Raw genomic sequence first — 22616 nt, 5'->3', positions numbered from 1 at the left:
ATTTTGTTCCATTCTTTGATTTCACTATTTTCCATTCATTATCACACACTTCCCTTGCCGTACTCAAGCAGTCGATATTTCCTTAGTGTCCAACTGCACAACGTTTTAACTTAACCGCCACATTGACAGATGAGCTTTTCTGTTGGACGTGCGCAATCAGGACATCCGCAAGGAGATTGCGCACATCGTGTTTCGCTTAACAGGTTGTGCCAGGAAAGTCGGCCGGTTATACCTCATATTACCACGGGACAGTAGAGGGTGATGAGCTGGTAATAGCCATCTACGGCCAAACAAGAACGTGACGACACACCGAAACAAGGAAGACGTGGGAGAATATAAGTGTACACAGTGAGAAACTGGTCTGAGTTCAAGTATTTATTGTGCTTCACTTTTTCCACATTTTGCTACATTACATTTAAAATGGATTAAATCGTTTCTCATCAATCTACACACAATGCCAAAAACAGGTTTTTTAGATTTTTTGCTAAAAATAAAATATCACATTTACATAAGTATTCAGACCCTTTACTTAGTACTTTGTCGAAGCACCTTTGAGACTTGTGCAGAAACCATTCCTGCATGCTTAGGGTCATTGCCCTGTTTGAAAGTGAACCTTCACCCCAGTCTGAGATCCTGAACACCCTGGAGCATGTTTTCATCAAGGATCTCCCTGTACTTTGCTCAGTTTATCTTTCCCTCGATCTTGACTAGTCTCCCAGTCCCTGCCGCTGAAAAACATCCCCACAGCATGATGCTGTCACCAACATGCTTCGCCTGGTTAGGGGAGGGTTTGGCCCAGCGTCGTCCGGGTTAGGGGAGGGATTGGCCCAGCGTCGTCCGGGTTAGGGGAGGGATTGGCCCAGCGTCGTCCGGGTTTAGGGGAGGGTTTGGCGGCAGGGATGTTCTTGTCGCTAGTGACTCCTGTGATGCCGGGTGCAACGCACGCTGACAAGGTCGCCAGGTGTTTCCTCCGACACAATGGTGCGGCTGGCTTCCAGGTTAAGCGGGCTTTGTGTCAAGCAGCAGTACGGCTTGGCTGGGTTGTGTTTCGGAAGACTCACAGCCCTCGAACTTCGTCTCTCCCGAGTCCATACGGGAGTTGCGGCGATGGGACAAGACTAACTACCAATTGGAAACCACGAAATTGGGGAGAAAAAGAGTTGTAAAAAAATACAAATAAATACCCTGCACTTAAAAGGACTCTGACCACGAGAAACAAGATAATCTGGTCTGATGAAACCAAGATTGAACTCTTTGGCTTGAATGCCAAGTGTCACGTCTGGAGGAAACAAGGCACTGCTCATCACCTGGCCAATACCAGCCCTACAGTGAAGAATGGTGGTTGCAGCATCATGCTGTGGGGATGTTTTTCAGCGGCAGGGACTGAGACTAGTCAAGATTTACATTTACATTTAAGTCATTTAGCAGACGCTCTTATCCAGAGCGACTTACAAATTGGATCAAGGGAAAGATGAACGGAGCAAAATACAGAGATCCTTGACAATCTGCTCAGGATCTCATACTGGGGCGAAGGTTCATCTTCCAACAGGACAAAGACCCTAAGCAAACTGCCAAGACACAGGATTGGATTTCGGGAGAAGTTTTTGAATGTCCTTGGGTGGCCCAGCCAGAGCCCAGACTTGAACCCAATCAAACATTTCTGACCTGAAAATAGCTTTACGGTGACGCTCCACATCCAACCTGACAGAGCTTGAGAGGATCTACAAAGAATAGGAGAAACTCCCAAAATACAGGTGTGCCAAGTTTGTAGCATCATAGCCTCGCGTCCCATGGGTATCATTGCAGCCAAAGGCACTTTAACAAAGTACTGAGTAAAGGGTTTGAATACTTATGTAAATGTGTTTTCCATTTTTTTTTTTATACATTTGCAAAGAATTCAATTTTTTTTCTTCCTTTGTCATTATGGGATACTGTGTACATAGATGAGAATAAGGCTGTGACGTAACAACATTTGGAAAAAGTTGTGGGTTCTGAATACTTTCCGAATGCACTGTGTATTTACACTAACGTCACCTAGAGGTACTCTCTCTGGTGCTGCTGAAACTGATATAACTGGCTTTACACTAACGTCACCGAGAGGTACTCTCTCTGGTGCTGCTGAAACTGATATAGCTGGCTTTACACTAACGTCACCTAGAGGTACTCTCTCTGGTGCTGCTGAAACTGATATAACTGGCTTTACACTAACGTCACCGAGAGGTACTCTCTCTGGTGCTGCTGAAACTGATATAGCTGGCTTTACACTAACGTCACCTAGAGGTACTCTCTCTGGTGCTGCTGAAACTGATATAGCTGGCTTTACACTAACGTCACCTAGAGGTACTCTCTCTGGTGCTGCTGAAACTGATATAGCTGGCTTTACACTAACGTCACCTAGAGGTACTCTCTCTGGTGCTGCTGAAACTGATATAACTGGCTTTACACTAACGTCACCTAGAGGTACTCTCTCTGGTGCTGCTGAAACTGATATAACTGGCTTTACACTAACGTCACCGAGAGGTACTCTCTCTGGTGCTGCTGAAACTGATATAACTGGCTTTACACTAACGTCACCTAGAGGTACTCTCTCTGGTGCTGCTGAAACTGATACAGCTGGCTTTACACTAACGTCACCTAGAGGTACTCTCTCTGGTGCTGCTGAAACTGATATAGCTGGCTTTACACTAACGTCACCGAGAGGTACTCTCTCTGGTGCTGCTGAAACTGATATAGCTGGCTTTACACTAACGTCACCTAGAGGTACTCTCTCTGGTGCTGCTGAAACTGATATAGCTGGCTTTACACTAACGTCACCGAGAGGTACTCTCTCTGGTGCTGCTGAAACTGATATAGCTGGCTTTACACTAACGTCACCTAGAGGTACTCTCTCTGGTGCTGCTGAAACTGATATAGCTAGGCTTTACACTAACGTCACCGAGAGGTACATGTTGAATACTGGATACGCTTGTAGTTTGTCAATGTGAATAAAAACAATACATTACAATGATGGAATCTGATCAATTCAACTCAGAAAAGATTTCAGTCTAACTTCCCTTCTTGCGCTTTATTGTGATTAAAATTACATTATGTTGGAGGATTTCAGTTGAATTACCTTTCCACTTAAACTGAGTACAAGCAAATTATATATTTTTACAGTTGTCCAAGTCAGTGGTTCCTAAACTGTCGGGTGTGCGAGGGTCGGCGTGGAGCGTCCCACCACCCCCAAAATAATTATGGAAGGGGGCCCGATTGAAAAAGGTTGTTCTAAGTTGTTCTAAGTGTTATTTTGTAGAAAAATAACATTTAGATTTGTGAAAACATTCTCTTAGCCTTTTTTTTTCTGATCCGTTTCCATGGTTATATAACACACATTAACTTACTACTGGATCAAGACTGATTCTGACACTCAGCAGCTAACTGTACAAAAACAAATATTTTTATTTTCTTGTGAATTAGCTAAGACCGTCTGTATTCATACACCATGTTGTGACGGGTTTGGTCCTGGTCTGTCTGCATGCTGCTGTCGGACGGACCGAACCCATACCGACCACTGGGTGGTGCTGCTGTCGAACGGACCGAACCCATAACGACCACTGGGTGGCGCTGCTGTCGGACGGACCGAACCCATAACGACCACCGGGTGGCGCTGCTGTCGGACGGACCGAACCCATAACGACCACCGGGTGGCGCTGCTGTCGGACGGACCGAACCCATAACGACCACTGGGTGGCGCTGCTGTCGGACGGACCGAACCCATAACGACCACTGGGTGGCGCTGCTGTCGGACGGACCGAACCCATAACGACCACTGGGTGGCGCTGCTGTCGGACGGACCGAACCCATAACGACCACTGGGTGGCGCTGCTGTCGGACGGACCGAACCCATAACGACCACTGGGTGGCGCTGCTGTCGGACGGACCGAACCCATAACGACCACTGGGTGGCGCTGCTGTCGGACGGACCGAACCCATAACGACCACTGGGTGGCGCTGCTGTCGGACGGACCGAACCCATAACGACCACTGGGTGGCGCTGCTGTCGGACGGACCGAACCCATAACGACCACTGGGTGGCGCTGCTGTCGGACGGACCGAACCCATAACGACCACTGGGTGGTGCTGCTGTCGGACGGACCGAACCCATAACGACCACTGGGTGGCGCTGCTGTCGGACGGACCGAACCCATAACGACCACTGGATGGCGCTGCTGTCGGACGGACCGAACCCATAACGACCACTGGGTGGTGCTGCTGTCTCAGGTCAAGTCCGTTATGTTCTAAAAAACTAAAAAGTTCCGACAAACTTTCATTCTGACTCGAGGGCTGGTTTCCCCGGACCTGGTAGGGAGGATCCACTCAGAACTCATCCCTTGTCACCAGTGGCATGGAAAATGGCTTCTTTAGCAAACCATTGTACATTAACCTCTACCAAAGTAAACATTTTGGATTAAATACAGAAAGTGTATTATTCCGCACTTTACAGCAGACTGGTCTGGGAGCAACCTCCGTAGCCAGAGGGCAGGTTTCAGACAAAATAATACAATCATCCATGTGAAAAAGGAGGGGCGTAGGAAGGCAGCAGAGTGCTAGGCCGTGGCCTCGATGGTGCATTCTTTAGCCAGGTGACCAGACTTTCCGCAGTTGTAGCAGTTGACTTCGCTGGCCTTGCTGCACTGGACGGCAACATGGCCGATCTCACCACACCTGATGGGAGACGGAGGAGAGAGACGAGGTTGAGCTAAGACAAGGGAGTGTTTTCAAGATGGAAGCACAGTAATGAGTCTGTGTCAGTCTTCAGAAAGCACAGTCCTGCATCTGTGCATGTTTAACATGTGGCTTTTAACAAGTCTAGGAGAAAATGACAGGTCAGAGATAGCACATCCAGGACTCACCAGTAACACTTCACTACCTTGTTTTGTTCTGAAAAATGTTCTTTTTACTTGCATATTTTCCTTTGTAGGGGATAGAGACCGTGAGAAAGAGGATAGATTGGAGAGAATTTTGTACCAGAATGGGAGTGGGCCGGTCCTGAACCCACACAGTACCTGTGTGTTAACTCACCTAACAGTCCTTCTGGATGTGTATATGCGATAACTCACCTGTAACATTTGACCTTCTCACAGCCCTTCTGGATGTGTCCAAAACCTCTACAGGAGTAGCACTTCTGCTCGTTGGCATGGTCACAGTCTCGGGCCACGTGGCCAGCCTTGCCACAGTTATAACAGACCTGCATTATAACAAAAGTCTCCAGTCACATGGCCAACCCAGCCATAGTTATAATTAGGTTATAACACACAGGCCTCGCCCTAGTTCTAACACAACACCACACAGACCTCATCCTAGTTCTAACACTACAACACACAGACCTAGCCCTAGTTCTAACACTACAACACACAGACCTAGCCCTAGTTCTAACACTACAACACACAGACCTAGCCCTAGTTCTAACACTACAACACACAGACCTAGCCCTAGTTCTAACACTACAACACACCGGCCTTGCCCTAGTTCTGACACTACAACACACAGACCTAGCCCTAGTTCTAACACTACAACACACAGACCTAGCCCTAGTTCTAACACTACAACACACCGGCCTTGCCCTAGTTCTGACACTACAACACACAGACCTAGCCCTAGTTCTAACACTACAACACACAGACCTAGCCCTAGTTCTAACACTACAACACACCGGCCTTGCCCTAGTTCTGACACTACAACACACAGACCTCATCCTAGTTCTAACACTACAACACACAGACCTAGCCCTAGTTCTAACACGACAACACACAGACCTAGCCCTAGTTCTAACACTACAACACACCGGCCTTGCCCTAGTTCTGACACTACAACACACAGACCTAGCCCTAGTTCTAACACTACAACACACAGACCTCGCCCTAGTTCTAACACTACAACACACAGACCTCGCCCTAGTTCTAACACTACAACACACAGACCTCGCCCTAGTTCTAACACTACAACACACCGGCCTAGCCCTAGTTCTAACACGACAACACACAGACCTAGCCCTAGTTCTAACACTACAACACACCGGCCTTGCCCTAGTTCTGACACTACAACACACAGACCTAGCCCTAGTTCTAACACTACAACACACAGACCTAGCCCTAGTTCTAACACTACAACACACAGACCTAGCCCTAGTTCTAACACTACAACACACATACCTCGCCCTAGTTCTAACACTACAACACACAGACCTCGCCCTAGTTCTAACACGACAACACACAGACCTAGCCCTAGTTCTAACACAACAACACACAGACCTAGCCCTAGTTCTAACACTACAACACACAGACCTAGCCCTAGTTCTAACACTACAACACACAGACCTAGCCCTAGTTCTAACACTACAACACACAGACCTCGCCCTAGTTCTAACACGACAACACACAGACCTAGCCCTAGTTCTAACACTACAACACACAGACCTAGCCCTAGTTCTAACACTACAACACACAGACCTAGCCCTAGTTCCAACACACCGGCCTCGCCCTAGTTCTAACACTACAACACACCGGCCTCGCCCTAGTTCTAACACTACAACACACCGGCCTAGCCCTAGTTCTAACACTACAACACACCGGCCTAGCCCTACTTCTAACACTACAACACACCGGCCTAGCCCTAGTTCTAACACTACACCGGCCTCGCCCTAGTTCTAATACTACACTACAAGGGCATCGGCCGAGTTCAAACACAACAACACACAGCCCTAGTTCTAATACTACAACACACTGGCCTCGCCCTAGTTCTAACACTATAACACACTGGCCTCGCCCTAGTTCTAACACTACAACACACCTGCCTCGCCCTAGTTCTAACACTACAACACACTGGCCTAGCCCTAGTTCTAACACTACAACACACTGGCCTCGCCCTAGTTCTAACACTACAACACACCTGCCTCGCCCTAGTTCTAATACTACACTACAACACACTGGCCTCGCCCTAGTTCTAACACTACAACACACCTGCCTCGCCCTAGTTCTAATACTACACTACAACACACTGGCCTCGCCCTAGTTCTAACACTACACTACACCAGCCTCGCCCTAGTTCTAATACTACACTACAACGGCCTCGGCCGAGTTCAAACACTACAACACACTGGCTTCGCCCTAGTTCAAACACTACAACACACCGGCCTCGCCCGAGTTCTAACGCTACAACACACCGGCCTCGCCCTAGTTCTAACACACCGGCCTCGCCCTAGTTCTAACACTACACTACAAACACACTGGCCTCGCCCTAGTTCTAACACTACAACACACCGGCCTCTCCCTAGTTCTAACACTACAACACACTGGTCTCGCCCTAGTTCTAACACTACAACACACCGGCCTCTCCCTAGTTCTAACACTACAACACACTGGCCTCGCCCTAGTTCTAACACTACACTACACCAGCCTCGCCCTAGTTCTAATACTACACTACAACGGCCTCGGCCGAGTTCAAACACTACAACACACTGGCTTCGCCCTAGTTCAAACACTACAACACACCGGCCTCGCCCGAGTTCTAACGCTACAACACATTGGCCTCGTTCTAAGACTACAACACACTGGCCTCGCCCTAGTTCTAACACTACAACACACCTGCCTCGCCCTAGTTCTAATACTACAACACACCGGCCTCGCCCTAGTTCTAACACTACAACACACTGGCCTCGCCCTAGTTCTAACACTACAACACACCGGCCTCGCCCTAGTTCTAACACTACAACACACCGGTCTCGCCCTAGTTCTAACACTACAACACACAGACCTAGCCCTAGTTCTAACACTACAACACACAGACCTCGCCCTAGTTCTAACACGACAACACACAGACCTAGCCCTAGTTCTAACACTACAACACACAGACCTAGCCCTAGTTCTAACACTACAACACACAGACCTAGCCCTAGTTCTAACACTACAACACACAGACCTAGCCCTAGTTCCAACACACCGGCCTCGCCCTAGTTCTAACACTACAACACACCGGCCTAGCCCTAGTTCTAACACTACAACACACCGGCCTAGCCCTAGTTCTAACACTACAACACACCAGCCTCGCCCTAGTTCTAACACTACACACTGGCCTCGCCCTAGTTCTAACACTACAACACACCTGCCTCGCCCTAGTTCTAATACTACACTACAACACACTGGCCTCGCCCTAGTTCTAACACTACAACACACCTGCCTCGCCCTAGTTCTAATACTACACTACAACACACTGGCCTCGCCCTAGTTCTAACACTACACTACACCAGCCTCGCCCTAGTTCTAATACTACACTACAACGGCCTCGGCCGAGTTCAAACACTACAACACACTCGCTTCGCCCTAGTTCAAACACTACAACACACCGGCCTCGCCCGAGTTCTAACACACCGGCCTCGCCCTAGTTCTAACACACCGGCCTCGCCCTAGTTCTAACACTACACTACAAACACACTGGCCTCGCCCTAGTTCTAACACTACAACACACCGGCCTCTCCCTAGTTCTAACACTACAACACACTGGTCTCGCCCTAGTTCTAACACTACAACACATTGGCCTCGCCCTCGTTCTAAGACTACAACACACCGGCCTCGCCCTAGTTCTAACACTAAAACACAATGGCCTCGCCCTAGTTCTAACACTACAAACACACTGGCCTCGCCCTAGTTCCAACACACCGGCCTCGCCCTAGTTCCAACACACCGGCCTCGCCCTAGTTCCAACACACCGGCCTCGCCCTAGTTCCAACACACCGGCCTCGCCCTAGTTCCAACACACCGGCCTCGCCCTAGTTCCAACACACCGGCCTCGCCCTAGTTCCAACACTACAACACACCGGCCTCGCCCTAGTTCTAATACTACAACACACCGGCCTAGCCCTAGTTCTAACACTACAACACACCGGCCTAGCCCTAGTTCTAACACTACAACACACCGGCCTAGCCCTAGTTCTAACACTACAACACACCGGCCTAGCCCCAGTTCTAACACTACAACACACCGGCCTAGCCCTAGTTCTAACACTACAACACACCGGCCTCGCCCTAGTTCTAACACTACACTGGCCTTGCCCTACACTACAACACACTGGCCTCGCCCTAGTTCTAACACTACAACACACCTGCCTCGCCCTAGTTCTAATACTACACTACAACACACCGGCCTCGCCCTAGTTCTAACACTACAACACACCGGCCTCGCCCTAGTTCTAACACTACAACACACTGGCCTCGCCCTAGTTCTAACACTACACTACACCGGCCTCGCCCTAGTTCTAACACTACACCGGCCTCGCCCTAGTTCTAATACTACACTACAACGGCCTCGGCCGAGTTCAAACACTACAACACACCGGCCTCGCCCTAGTTCTAACACTACAACACACCTGCCTCGCCCTAGTTCTAATACTACACTACAACACACCTGCCTCGCCCTAGTTCTAACACTACAACACACTGGCCTCGCCCTAGTTCTAACACTACAACACACCTGCCTCGCCCTAGTTCTAATACTACACTACAACACACCGGCCTCGCCCTAGTTCTAACACTACAACACACCGGCCTCGCCCTAGTTCTAACACTACAACACACCGGCCTCGCCCTAGTTCTAACACTACACTACACCGGCCTCGCCCTAGTTCTAACACTACACCGGCCTCGCCCTAGTTCTAATACTACACTACAACGGCCTCGGCCGAGTTCAAACACTACAACACACCGGCCTCGCCCTAGTTCTAACACACTGGCCTCGCCCTAGTTCTAACACTACAACACACCTGCCTCGCCTAGTTCTAATACTACACTACAACACACCGGCCTCGCCCTAGTTCTAACACTACAACACACCGGCCTCGCCCTAGTTCTAACACTACAACACACCGGCCTCGCCCTAGTTCTAACACTACAACACACCGGTCTCGCCCTAGTTCTAACACTACAACACACAGACCTCGCCCTAGTTCTAACACTACAACACACAGACCTCGCCCTAGTTCTAACACGACAACACACAGACCTAGCCCTAGTTCTAACACAACAACACACAGACCTAGCCCTAGTTCTAACACTACAACACACAGACCTAGCCCTAGTTCTAACACTACAACACACAGACCTAGCCCTAGTTCTAACACTACAACACACAGACCTCGCCCTAGTTCTAACACTACAACACACAGACCTAGCCCTAGTTCCAACACACCGGCCTCGCCCTAGTTCTAACACTACAACACACCGGCCTAGCCCTAGTTCTAACACTACAACACACCGGCCTAGCCCTAGTTCTAACACTACAACACACCAGCCTCGCCCTAGTTCTAACACTACACTACACCGGCCTCGCCCTAGTTCTAACACTACACCGGCCTCGCCCTAGTTCTAATACTACACTACAACGGCCTCGCCGAGTTCAAACACTACAACACACCGGCCTCGCCCTAGTTCTAACACACTGGCCTCGCCCTAGTTCTAACACTACAACACACCGGCCTCGCCCTAGTTCTAACACTACAACACACCGGCCTCGCCCTAGTTCTAACACTACAACACACAGACCTCGCCCTAGTTCTAACACTACAACACACAGACCTAGCCCTAGTTCTAACACGACAACACACAGACCTCGCCCTAGTTCTAACACTACAACACACAGACCTCGCCCTAGTTCTAACACGACAACACACAGACCTCGCCCTAGTTCTAACACTACAACACACCGGCCTCGCCCTAGTTCTAACACTACAACACACAGACCTCGCCCTAGTTCTAACACTACAACACACAGACCTAGCCCTAGTTCTAACACGACAACACACAGACCTCGCCCTAGTTCTAACACTACAACACACAGACCTCGCCCTAGTTCTAACACGACAACACACAGACCTCGCCCTAGTTCTAACACGACAACACACAGACCTCGCCCTAGTTCTAACACTACAACACACCGGCCTCGCCCTAGTTCCAACACACCGGCCTCGCCCTGGTTCCAACACACCGGCCTCGCCCTAGTTCCAACACACCGGCCTCGCCCTAGTTCCAACACACCGGCCTCGCCCTGTTCCAACACACCGGCCTCGCCCTAGTTCCAACACACCGGCCTCGCCCTAGTTCCAACACACCCGGCCTCGCCCTGGTTCAACACACCGGCCTCGCCCTGGTTCCAACACACCGGCCTCGCCCTGGTTCCAACACACCGGCCTCGCCCTAGTTCCAACACACCGGCCTCGCCCTAGTTCCAACACACCGGCCTCGCCCTAGTTCCAACACACCGGCCTCGCCCTAGTTCCAACACACCGGCCTCGCCCTAGTTCCAACACACCGGCCTCGCCCTAGTTCCAACACACCGGCCTCGCCCTAGTTCCAACACACCGGCCTCGCCCTAGTTCCAACACACCGGCCTCGCCCTAGTTCCAACACACCGGCCTCGCCCTAGTTCCAACACACCGGCCTCGCCCTAGTTCCAACACACCGGCCTCGCCCTAGTTCCAACACTACAACACACTGGCCTCGCCCTAGTTCTAACACTACAACACACCGGCCTCGCCCTAGTTCTAACACTACAACACACCGGCCTAGCCCTAGTTCTAACACTACAACACACCGGCCTAGCCCTAGTTCTAACACTACAACACACCGGCCTAGCCCCAGTTCTAACACTACAACACACCGGCCTAGCCCTAGTTCTAACACTACAACACACCGGCCTCGCCCTAGTTCTAACACTACACTGGCCTTGCCCTACACTACAACACACTGGCCTCGCCCTAGTTCTAACACTACAACACACCTGCCTCGCCCTAGTTCTAATACTACACTACAACACACCGGCCTCGCCCTAGTTCTAACACTACAACACACCGGCCTCGCCCTAGTTCTAACACTACAACACACTGGCCTCGCCCTAGTTCTAACACTACACTACACCGGCCTCGCCCTAGTTCTAACACTACACCGGCCTCGCCTAGTTCTAATACTACACTACAACGGCCTCGGCCGAGTTCAAACACTACAACACACCGGCCTCGCCCTAGTTCTAACACTACAACACACCTGCCTCGCCCTAGTTCTAATACTACACTACAACACACCTGCCTCGCCCTAGTTCTAACACTACAACACACTGGCCTCGCCCTAGTTCTAACACTACAACACACCTGCCTCGCCCTAGTTCTAATACTACACTACAACACACCGGCCTCGCCCTAGTTCTAACACTACAACACACCGGCCTCGCCCTAGTTCTAACACTACAACACACTGGCCTCGCCCTAGTTCTAACACTACACTACACCGGCCTCGCCCTAGTTCTAACACTACACCGGCCTCGCCTAGTTCTAATACTACACTACAACGGCCTCGGCCGAGTTCAAACACTACAACACACCGGCCTCGCCCTAGTTCTAACACACTGGCCTCGCCCTAGTTCTAATACTACAACACACCTGCCTCGCCCTAGTTCTAATACTACACTACAACACACCGGCCTCGCCCTAGTTCTAACACTACAACACACCGGCCTCGCCCTAGTTCTAACACTACAACACACCGGCCTCGCCCTAGTTCTAACACTACAACACACCGGTCTCGCCCTAGTTCTAACACTACAACACACAGACCTCGCCCTAGTTCTAACACTACAACACACAGACCTCGCCCTAGTTCTAACACGACAACACACAGACCTAGCCCTAGTTCTAACACAACAACACACAGACCTAGCCCTAGTTCTAACACTACAACACACAGACCTAGCCCTAGTTCTAACACTACAACACACAGACCTAGCCCTAGTTCTAACACTACAACACACAGACCTCGCCCTAGTTCTAACACTACAACACACAGACCTAGCCCTAGTTCCAACACACCGGCCTCGCCCTAGTTCTAACACTACAACACACCGGCCTAGCCCTAGTTCTAACACTACAACACACCGGCCTAGCCCTAGTTCTAACACTACAACACACCAGCCTCGCCCTAGTTCTAACACTACACTACACCGGCCTCGCCCTAGTTCTAACACTACACCGGCCTCGCCCTAGTTCTAATACTACACTACAACGGCCTCGGCCGAGTTCAAACACTACAACACACCGGCCTCGCCCTAGTTCTAACACACTGGCCTCGCCCTAGTTCTAACACTACAACACACCGGCCTCGCCCTAGTTCTAACACTACAACACACCGGCCTCGCCCTAGTTCTAACACTACAACACACAGACCTCGCCCTAGTTCTAACACTACAACACACAGACCTAGCCCTAGTTCTAACACGACAACACACAGACCTCGCCCTAGTTCTAACACTACAACACACAGACCTCGCCCTAGTTCTAACACGACAACACACAGACCTCGCCCTAGTTCTAACACTACAACACACCGGCCTCGCCCTAGTTCTAACACTACAACACACAGACCTCGCCCTAGTTCTAACACGACAACACACAGACCTCGCCCTAGTTCTAACACTACAACACACATGCCTCGCCCTAGTTCTAACACTACAACACACCTGCCTCGCCCTAGTTCTAATACTACACTACAACACACCTGCCTCGCCCTAGTTCTAATACTACACTACAACACACCGGCCTCGCCCTAGTTCCAACACACCGGCCTCGCCCTAGTTCCAACACACCGGCCTCGCCCTAGTTCCAACACACCGGCCTCGCCCTAGTTCCAACACACCGGCCTCGCCCTAGTTCCAACACACCGGCCTCGCCCTAGTTCCAACACACCGGCCTCGCCCTAGTTCCAACACACCGGCCTCGCCCTGGTTCCAGCCTTCGCCCTAGTTCAACACCGGCCTCGCCCTAGTTCCAACACACCGGCCTCGCCCTAGTTCCAACACACCGGCCTCGCCCTAGTTCCAACACACCGGCCTCGCCCTGGTTCCAACACACCGGCCTCGCCCTGGTTCCAACACACCGGCCTCGCCCTAGTTCCAACACACCGGCCTCGCCCTAGTTCCAACACACCGGCCTCGCCCTAGTTCAACACACCGGCCTCGCCCTGGTTCCAACACACCGGCCTCGCCCTAGTTCCAACACACCGGCCTCGCCCTAGTTCCAACACACCGGCCTCGCCCTAGTTCCAACACACCTCGCCCTCCAACCACCGGCCTCGCCCTAGTTCCAGCACACCGGCCTCGCCCTAGTTCCAACACACCGGCCTCGCCCTAGTTCCAACACACCGGCCTCGCCCTGGTTCCAACACACCGGCCTCGCCCTAGTTCCAACACACCGGCCTCGCCCTAGTTCCAACACACCGGCCTCGCCCTGGTTCCAACACACCGGCCTCGCCCTAGTTCCAACACACCGGCCTCGCCCTAGTTCCAACACTACAACACACCGGCCTCGCCCTAGTTCTAATACTACAACACACCGGCCTAGCCCTAGTTCTAATACTACAACACACCGGCCTAGCCCTAGTTCTAACACTACAACACACCGGCCTAGCCCTAGTTCTAACACTACAACACACCGGCCTAGCCCCAGTTCTAACACTACAACACACCGGCCTAGCCCTAGTTCTAACACTACAACACACCGGCCTCGCCCTAGTTCTAACACTACACTGGCCTTGCCCTACACTACAACACACTGGCCTCGCCCTAGTTCTAACACTACAACACACCTGCCTCGCCCTAGTTCTAATACTACACTACAACACACCGGCCTCGCCCTAGTTCTAACACTACAACACACCTGCCTCGCCCTAGTTCTAATACTACACTACAACACACTGGCCTCGCCCTAGTTCTAACACTACACTACACCGGCCTCGCCCTAGTTCTAACACTACACCGGCCTCGCCCTAGTTCTAATACTACACTACAACGGCCTCGGCCGAGTTCAAACACTACAACACACCGGCCTCGCCCTAGTTCTAACACTACAACACACCTGCCTCGCCCTAGTTCTAATACTACACTACAACACACCTGCCTCGCCCCTAGTTCTAACACTACAACACACTGGCCTCGCCCTAGTTCTAACACTACAACACACCTGCCTCGCCCTAGTTCTAATACTACACTACAACACACCGGCCTCGCCCTAGTTCTAACACTACAACACACCGGCCTCGCCCTAGTTCTAACACTACAACACACTGGCCTCGCCCTAGTTCTAACACTACACTACACCGGCCTCGCCCTAGTTCTAACACTACACCGGCCTCGCCCTAGTTCTAATACTACACTACAACGGCCTCGGCCGGTTCAAACACTACAACACACCGGCCTCGCCCTAGTTCTAACACACTGGCCTCGCCCTAGTTCTAACACTACAACACACCTGCCTCGCCCTAGTTCTAATACTACACTACAACACACCGGCCTCGCCCTAGTTCTAACACTACAACACACCGGCCTCGCCCTAGTTCTAACACTACAACACACCGGCCTCGCCTAGTTCTAACACTACAACACACCGGTCTCGCCCTAGTTCTAACACTACAACACACAGACCTCGCCCTAGTTCTAACACTACAACACACAGACCTCGCCCTAGTTCTAACACTACAACACACAGACCTAGCCCTAGTTCTAACACGACAACACACAGACCTAGCCCTAGTTCTAACACTACAACACACAGACCTAGCCCTAGTTCTAACACTACAACACACAGACCTAGCCCTAGTTCTAACACTACAACACACAGACCTAGCCCTAGTTCTAACACTACAACACACAGACCTAGCCCTAGTTCCAACACACCGGCCTCGCCCTAGTTCTAACACTACAACACACCGGCCTAGCCCTAGTTCTAACACTACAACACACCAGCCTCGCCCTAGTTCTAACACTACACTACACCGGCCTCGCCCTAGTTCTAACACTACACCGGCCTCGCCCTAGTTCTAATACTACACTACAACGGCCTCGGCCGAGTTCAAACACTACAACACACAGACCTCGCCCTAGTTCTAACACTACAACACACCGGCCTCGCCCTAGTTCCAACACACACCACAGACCTCGCCCTAGTTCCAACACTACAACACACCGGCCTCGCCCTAGTTCTAACACTACAACACACAGACCTCGCCCTAGTTCTAACAACACACACAGACCTCGCCCTAGTTCTAACGCAACACACAGACCTCGCCCTAGTTCTAACACTACAACACACGGCCTCGCCCTAGTTCCAACACACCGGCCTCGCCTAGTTCCAACACACCGGCCTCGCCCTAGTTCAACACACCGGCCTCGCCCTAGTTCCAACACACCGGCCTCGCCCTAGTTCCAACACACCGGCCTCGCCCTAGTTCCAACACACCGGCCTCGCCCCCTAGTTCCAACACACCGGCCTCGCCCTAGTTCCAACACACCGGCCTCGCCCTGGTTCAACACACCGGCCTCGCCCTAGTTCCAACACACCGGTTCCTCGCCCTAGTTCCAACACACCGGCCTCGCCCTAGTTCCAACACACCGGCCTCGCCCTAGTTCCAACACACCGGCCTCGCCCTAGTTCCAACACACCGGCCTCGCCCTAGTTCCAACACACCGGCCTCGCCCTAGTTCCAACACACCGGCCTCGCCCTAGTTCCAACACACCGGCCTCGCCCTAGTTCCAACACACCGGCCTCGCCCTGTTCCAACACACCGGCCTCGCCCTAGTTCCAACACCGGCCTCGCCCTAGCCTCACACCGGCCTCGCCCTAGTTCCAACACACCGGCCTCGCCCTAGTTCCAGTTCACCGGCCTCGCCCCTGGTTCCAACACACCGGCCTCGCCCTAGTTCCAACACACCGGCCTCGCCCTGGTTCCAACACACCGGCCTCGCCCTAGTTCCAACACACCGGCCTCGCCCTGGTTCCAACACACCGGCCTCGCCCTGGTTCCAACACACCGGCCTCGCCCTAGTTCCAACACACCCGGCCTCGCCCTAGTTCCAACACACCGGCCTCGCCCTAGTTCCAACACACCGGCCTCGCCCCTAGTTCCAACACACCGGCCTCGCCCTAGTTCCAACACACCGGCCTCGCCCTAGTTCCAACACACCGGCCTCGCCCTGGTTCCAACACACCGGCCTCGCCCTAGTTTCCAACACACCGGCCTCGCCCCTAGTTCCAACACACCGGCCTCGCCCTAGTTCCAACACACCGGCCTCGCCCTAGTTCCAACACACCGGCCTCGCCTAGTTCCAACCACCGGCCTCGCCCTAGTTCCAACACACCGGCCTCGCCCTGGTTCCAACACACCACCGGGCCTCGCCTGGTTCCAACACACCGGCCTCGCCCTAGTTCCAACACACCGGCCTCGCCCCAACACACCGGCCTCGCCCTGTTCAACACACCGGCCTCGCCCTGGTTCCAACACACCGGCCTCGCCCTAGTTCCAACACACCGGCCTCGCCCTCGCCCTTTCCAACACACCGGCCTCGCCCTAGTTCCAACACACCGGCCTCGCCCTAGTTCCAACACACCGGCCTCGCCCTGTTCCAACACACCGGCCTCGCCCTAGTTCCAACACACCGGCCTCGCCCTGGTTCCAACACACCGGCCTCGCCCTAGTTCCAACAACCTCGCCCCCTGGTTCACCGGCCTCGCCCTGGTTCCAACACACCGGCCTCGCCCTAGTTCCAACACACCGGCCTCGCCCTAGTTCCAACACACCCTCGCCCTAGCCTCGCCCTAGTTCCAACACACCGGCCTCGCCCTAGTTCCAACACACCGGCCTCGCCCTAGTTCCAACACACCGGCCTCGCCCTAGTTCCAACACACCGGCCTCGCCCTAGTTCCAACACACCGGCCTCGCCCTAGTTCCAACACACCGGCCTCGCCCTAGTTCCAACACACCGGCCTCGCCCTAGTTCCAACACACCGGCCTCGCCCTAGTTCCAACACACCGGCCTCGCCCTAGTTCCAACACACCGGCCTCGCCCTGGTTCCAACACACCGGCCTCGCCCTAGTTCCAACACACCCGGCCTCGCCCTAGTTCCAACACACCGGCCTCGCCCTAGTTCCAACACACCGGCCTCGCCCTAGTTCCAACACACCGGCCTCGCCCTAGTTCCAACACACCGGCCTCGCCCTAGTTCCAACACACCGGCCTCGCCCTAGTTCCAACACACCGGCCTCGCCCTAGTTCCAACACTACAACACACTGGCCTCGCCCTAGTTCTAACACTACAACACACTGGCCTCGCCCTAGTTCTAACACTACAACACACTGGCCTCGCCCTAGTTCTAACACTACAACACACTGGCCTCGCCCAAGTTCTAACATAATAACATTATATAATATATAATATATATATATATATAATATAATATTACACTGGCCTTGCCATAGTTCTAACACACCTGTTCCCTCTCCTTCTTGGGCTCCTTACAGTCTCTGGAAATGTGTCCTCCACGACCACAGTTGTAGCACGCTGGGATGGAAGAATCACCAGAGGAACATGTTACTTATGACAAAGCAATAGACCAGTAAAGCAGGTGTTGAAATGCTTACCATCCTCAGTCCTCTCACAGTCCCTGGCGACATGCCCAGGCTCTCCACAGCGATAGCAGAACAGATCTGAGGAAAAGGAATAAAATTATTAAATCAACATTGCTTTGCCAGGAATCGATTTAGAAGTCAGCACACGACCACAGTTGTGAGCACACTCAGAGCTAGCCAGGGCCATGCTGAGGAAGACCAAACAGGAGAGAAAGCTTGAAACTGAGTTATATGGGAAGGTAGAAAACTACAAGACATCACGTTCAGTTTCAAAGTGAGCCGTAATGAACACAGCGCGGGTATGTAATGTAGTCAGTACCTTTCCCCATCTATTGATCACTACCCTGTAATGTAGTCAGTACCTTTCCCCGTCTATTGATCACTACCCTGTAATGTAGTCAGTACCTTTCCCCGTCTATTGATCACTAACCTGTAATGTAGTCAGTACCTTTCCCCATCTATTGATCACTACCCTGTAATGTAGTCAGTACCTTTCCCCATCTATTGATCACTACCCTGTAATGTAGTCAGTACCTTTCCCCATCTATTGATCACTACCCTGTAATGTAGTCAGTACCTTTCCCCATCTATTGATCACTACCCTGTAATGTAGTCAGTACCTTACCTTTCCCCGTCTATTGATCACTACCCTGTAATGTAGTCAGTACCTTTCCCCGTCTATTGATCACTACCCTGTAATGTAGTCAGTACCTTACCTTTCCCCGTCTATTGATCACTACCCTGTAATGTAGTCAGTACCTTTCCCCATCTATTGATCACTACCCTGTAATGTAGTCAGTACCTTACCTCTCCCCGTCTATTGATCACTACCCTGTAATGTAGTCAGCACCTTACCTTTCCCCATCTATTGATCACTACCCTGTAATGTAGTCAGTACATTTCCCCGTCTACTGATCACTACCCTGTAATGTAGTCAGTACTTTTCCCCATCTATTGATCACTACCCTGTAATGTAGTCAGTACCTTTCCCCATCTATTGATAATCACTACCCTGTAATGTAGTCAGTACCTTACCTTTCCCCATCTATTGATCACCACCCTGTAATGTAGTCAGTGCCTTTCCCTGTCTATTGATCACTACCCTGTAATGTAGTCAGTACCTTTCCCCATCTATTGATCACTACCCTGTAATGTAGTCAGTACCATACCTTTCCCCATCTATTGATCACTACCCTGTAATGTAGTCAGTACCTTTCCCCATCTATTGATCACTACCCTGTAATGTAGTCAGTACCTTTCCCCATCTATTGATCACCACCCTGTAATGTAGTCAGTGCCTTTCCCTGTCTATTGATCACTACCCTGTAATGTAGTCAGTACCTTTCCCCATCTATTGACCACTACCCTGTAATGTAGTCAGTACCTTACCTTTCCCCATCTACTGATCACTACCCTGTAATGTAGTCAGTACCTTTCCCTGTCTATTGATCACTACCCTGTAATGTTGTCAGTACCTTTCCCCATCTATTGACCACTACCCTGTAATGTAGTCAGTACCATACCTTTCCCCATCTATTGACCACTACCCTGTAATGTAGTCAGTGCCTTTCCCCATCTATTGATCACTACCCTGTAATGTAGTCAGTACCATACCTTTCCCCATCTATTGATCACTACCCTGTAATGTAGTCAGTACCATACCTTTCCCCATCTATTGATCACTACCCTGTAATGTAGTCAGTACCTTTCCCCATCTCTTGATCACTACCCTGTAATGTTGTCAGTACCTTTCCCCATCTATTGACCACTACCCTGTAATGTAGTCAGTACCATACCTTTCCCCATCTATTGATCACTACCCTGTAATGTAGTCAGTACCTTACCTTTCCCCGTCTATTGATCACTACCCTGTAATGTAGTCAGTACCTTTCCCCATCTATTGATCACTACCCTGTAATGTAGTCAGTACCTTTCCCCATCTCTTGATCACTACCCTGTAATGTAGTCAGTACCTTTCCCCATCTATTGATCACTACCCTGTAATGTAGTCAGTGCCTTTCCCCATCTATTGATCACTACCCTGTAATGTAGTCAGTACCTTACCTTTCCCCATCTATTGATCACTACCCTGTAATGTAGTCAGTACCTTTCCCCATCTATTGATCACTACCCTGTAATGTAGTCAGTACCTTTCCCCATCTATTGATCACTACCCTGTAATGTAGTCAGTACCATACCTTTCCCCGTCTATTGATCACTACCCTGTAATGTAGTCAGTACCTTACCTTTCCCCGTCTATTGATCACTACCCTGTAATGTAGTCAGTACCTTTCCCCATCTATTGATCACTACCCTGTAATGTAGTCAGTACCTTACCTCTCCCCGTCTATTGATCACTACCCTGTAATGTAGTCAGCACCTTACCTTTCCCCATCTATTGATCACTACCCTGTAATGTAGTCAGTGCCTTTCCCTGTCTACTGATCACTACCCTGTAATGTAGTCAGTACCTTTCCCCGTCTACTGATCACTACCCTGTAATGTAGTCAGTACCTTACCTTTCCCCATCTACTGATCACTACCCTGTAATGTAGTCAGTACCTTTCCTGTCTATTGATCACTACCCTGTAATGTTGTCAGTACCTTTCCCCATCTATTGACCACTACCCTGTAATGTAGTCAGTACCATACCTTTCCCCATCTATTGACCACTACCCTGTAATGTAGTCAGTGCCTTTCCCCATCTATTGATCACTACCCTGTAATGTAGTCAGTACCATACCTTTCCCCCATCTATTGATCACTACCCTGTAATGTAGTCAGTACCATACCTTTCCCCATCTATTGATCACTACCCTGTAATGTAGTCAGTACCTTTCCCCATCTATTGATCACTACCCTGTAATGTAGTCAGTACCTTTCCCCATCTATTGACCACTACCCTGTAATGTAGTCAGTACCATACCTTTCCCCATCTATTGATCACTACCCTGTAATGTAGTCAGTACCTTACCTTTCCCCGTCTATTGATCACTACCCTGTAATGTAGTCAGTACCTTTCCCCATCTATTGATCACTACCCTGTAATGTAGTCAGTACCTTTCCCCATCTCTTGATCACTACCCTGTAATGTAGTCAGTACCTTACCTTTCCCCATCTATTGATCACTACCCTGTAATGTAGTCAGTACCTTTCCCCATCTATTGATCACTACCCTGTAATGTAGTCAGTACCTTACCTTTCCCCATCTATTGATCACTACCCTGTAATGTAGTCAGTACCTTTCCCCATCTATTGATCACTACCCTGTAATGTAGTCAGTACCTTTCCCCATCTATTGATCACTACCCTGTAATGTAGTCAGTACCATACCTTTCCCCATCTATTGATCACTACCCTGTAATGTAGTCAGTACCTTTCCCTGTCTATTGATCACTACCCTGTAATGTTGTCAGTACCTTTCCCCATCTATTGACCACTACCCTGTAATGTAGTCAGTACCTTTCCCTGTCTACTGATCACTACCCTGTAATGTAGTCAGTACCTTACCTTTCCCCATCTATTGATCACCACCCTGTAATGTAGTCAGTGCCTTTCCCTGTCTACTGATCACTACCCTGTAATGTAGTCAGTACCTTTCCCTGTCTATTGATCACTACCCTGTAATGTTGTCAGTACCTTTCCCCATCTATTGACCACTACCCTGTAATGTAGTCAGTACCATACCTTTCCCCATCTATTGACCACTACCCTGTAATGTAGTCAGTGCCTTTCCCCATCTATTGATCACTACCCTGTAATGTAGTCAGTACCATACCTTTCCCCATCTATTGATCACTACCCTGTAATGTAGTCAGTACCTTTCCCTGTCTATTGATCACTACCCTGTAATGTTGTCAGTACCTTTCCCCATCTATTGACCACTACCCTGTAATGTAGTCAGTACCATACCTTTCCCCATCTATTGATCACTACCCTGTAATGTAGTCAGTGCCTTTCCCCATCTATTGACCACTACCCTGTAATGTAGTCAGTACCATACCTTTCCCCATCTATTGACCACTACCCTGTAATGTAGTCAGTGCCTTTCCCCATCTATTGATCACTACCCTGTAATGTAGTCAGTACCATACCTTTCCCCATCTATTGATCACTACCCTGTAATGTAGTCAGTACCATA

General features: G+C 50.8%; 1 protein-coding gene and 1 long non-coding RNA gene across 4 annotated transcripts in view; both read right to left on the bottom strand.

Moving 5' to 3' along the window:
* Window positions 1–362: 362 nt before the first annotated feature.
* cnbpb (CCHC-type zinc finger, nucleic acid binding protein b) overlaps window positions 363–22616 on the bottom strand; it is a 41833-nt gene continuing 19579 nt past the window's right edge. The window contains exons 4-8 of the mRNA XM_052501349.1: window positions 18488–18553; window positions 18337–18407; window positions 5100–5227; window positions 2695–4704; window positions 363–2574 (exon numbers count right to left, since the gene is read on the bottom strand). Coding sequence (XP_052357309.1) covers window positions 4587–4704; window positions 5100–5227; window positions 18337–18407; window positions 18488–18553 — 383 coding nt within the window. The 3' untranslated portion in view covers window positions 363–2574; window positions 2695–4586. The remainder of the gene's footprint in view (window positions 2575–2694; window positions 4705–5099; window positions 5228–18336; window positions 18408–18487; window positions 18554–22616) is intronic.
* Window positions 8655–13419, bottom strand: LOC127918102 (uncharacterized). 3 transcript variants are annotated; one of them, XR_008098791.1, is made up of 5 exons: window positions 13241–13419; window positions 12461–12865; window positions 9543–9793; window positions 9439–9504; window positions 8655–9136 (listed from the first exon to the last, which is right to left on the bottom strand). It is a non-coding gene; the product is annotated as an uncharacterized LOC127918102 (long non-coding RNA). The 3 variants fall into 3 exon arrangements; XR_008098789.1 differs by having other exon boundaries at window positions 8655–9504; XR_008098790.1 differs by lacking the exon at window positions 9439–9504 and having other exon boundaries at window positions 8655–9438; window positions 9670–9793.

This window comes from Oncorhynchus keta, unplaced genomic scaffold (assembly GCF_023373465.1).
Source record: "Oncorhynchus keta strain PuntledgeMale-10-30-2019 unplaced genomic scaffold, Oket_V2 Un_contig_1319_pilon_pilon, whole genome shotgun sequence".
Lineage (NCBI taxonomy): Eukaryota > Metazoa > Chordata > Actinopteri > Salmoniformes > Salmonidae > Oncorhynchus > Oncorhynchus keta.
This window is presented reverse-complemented; position numbering and strand designations above follow the sequence as displayed.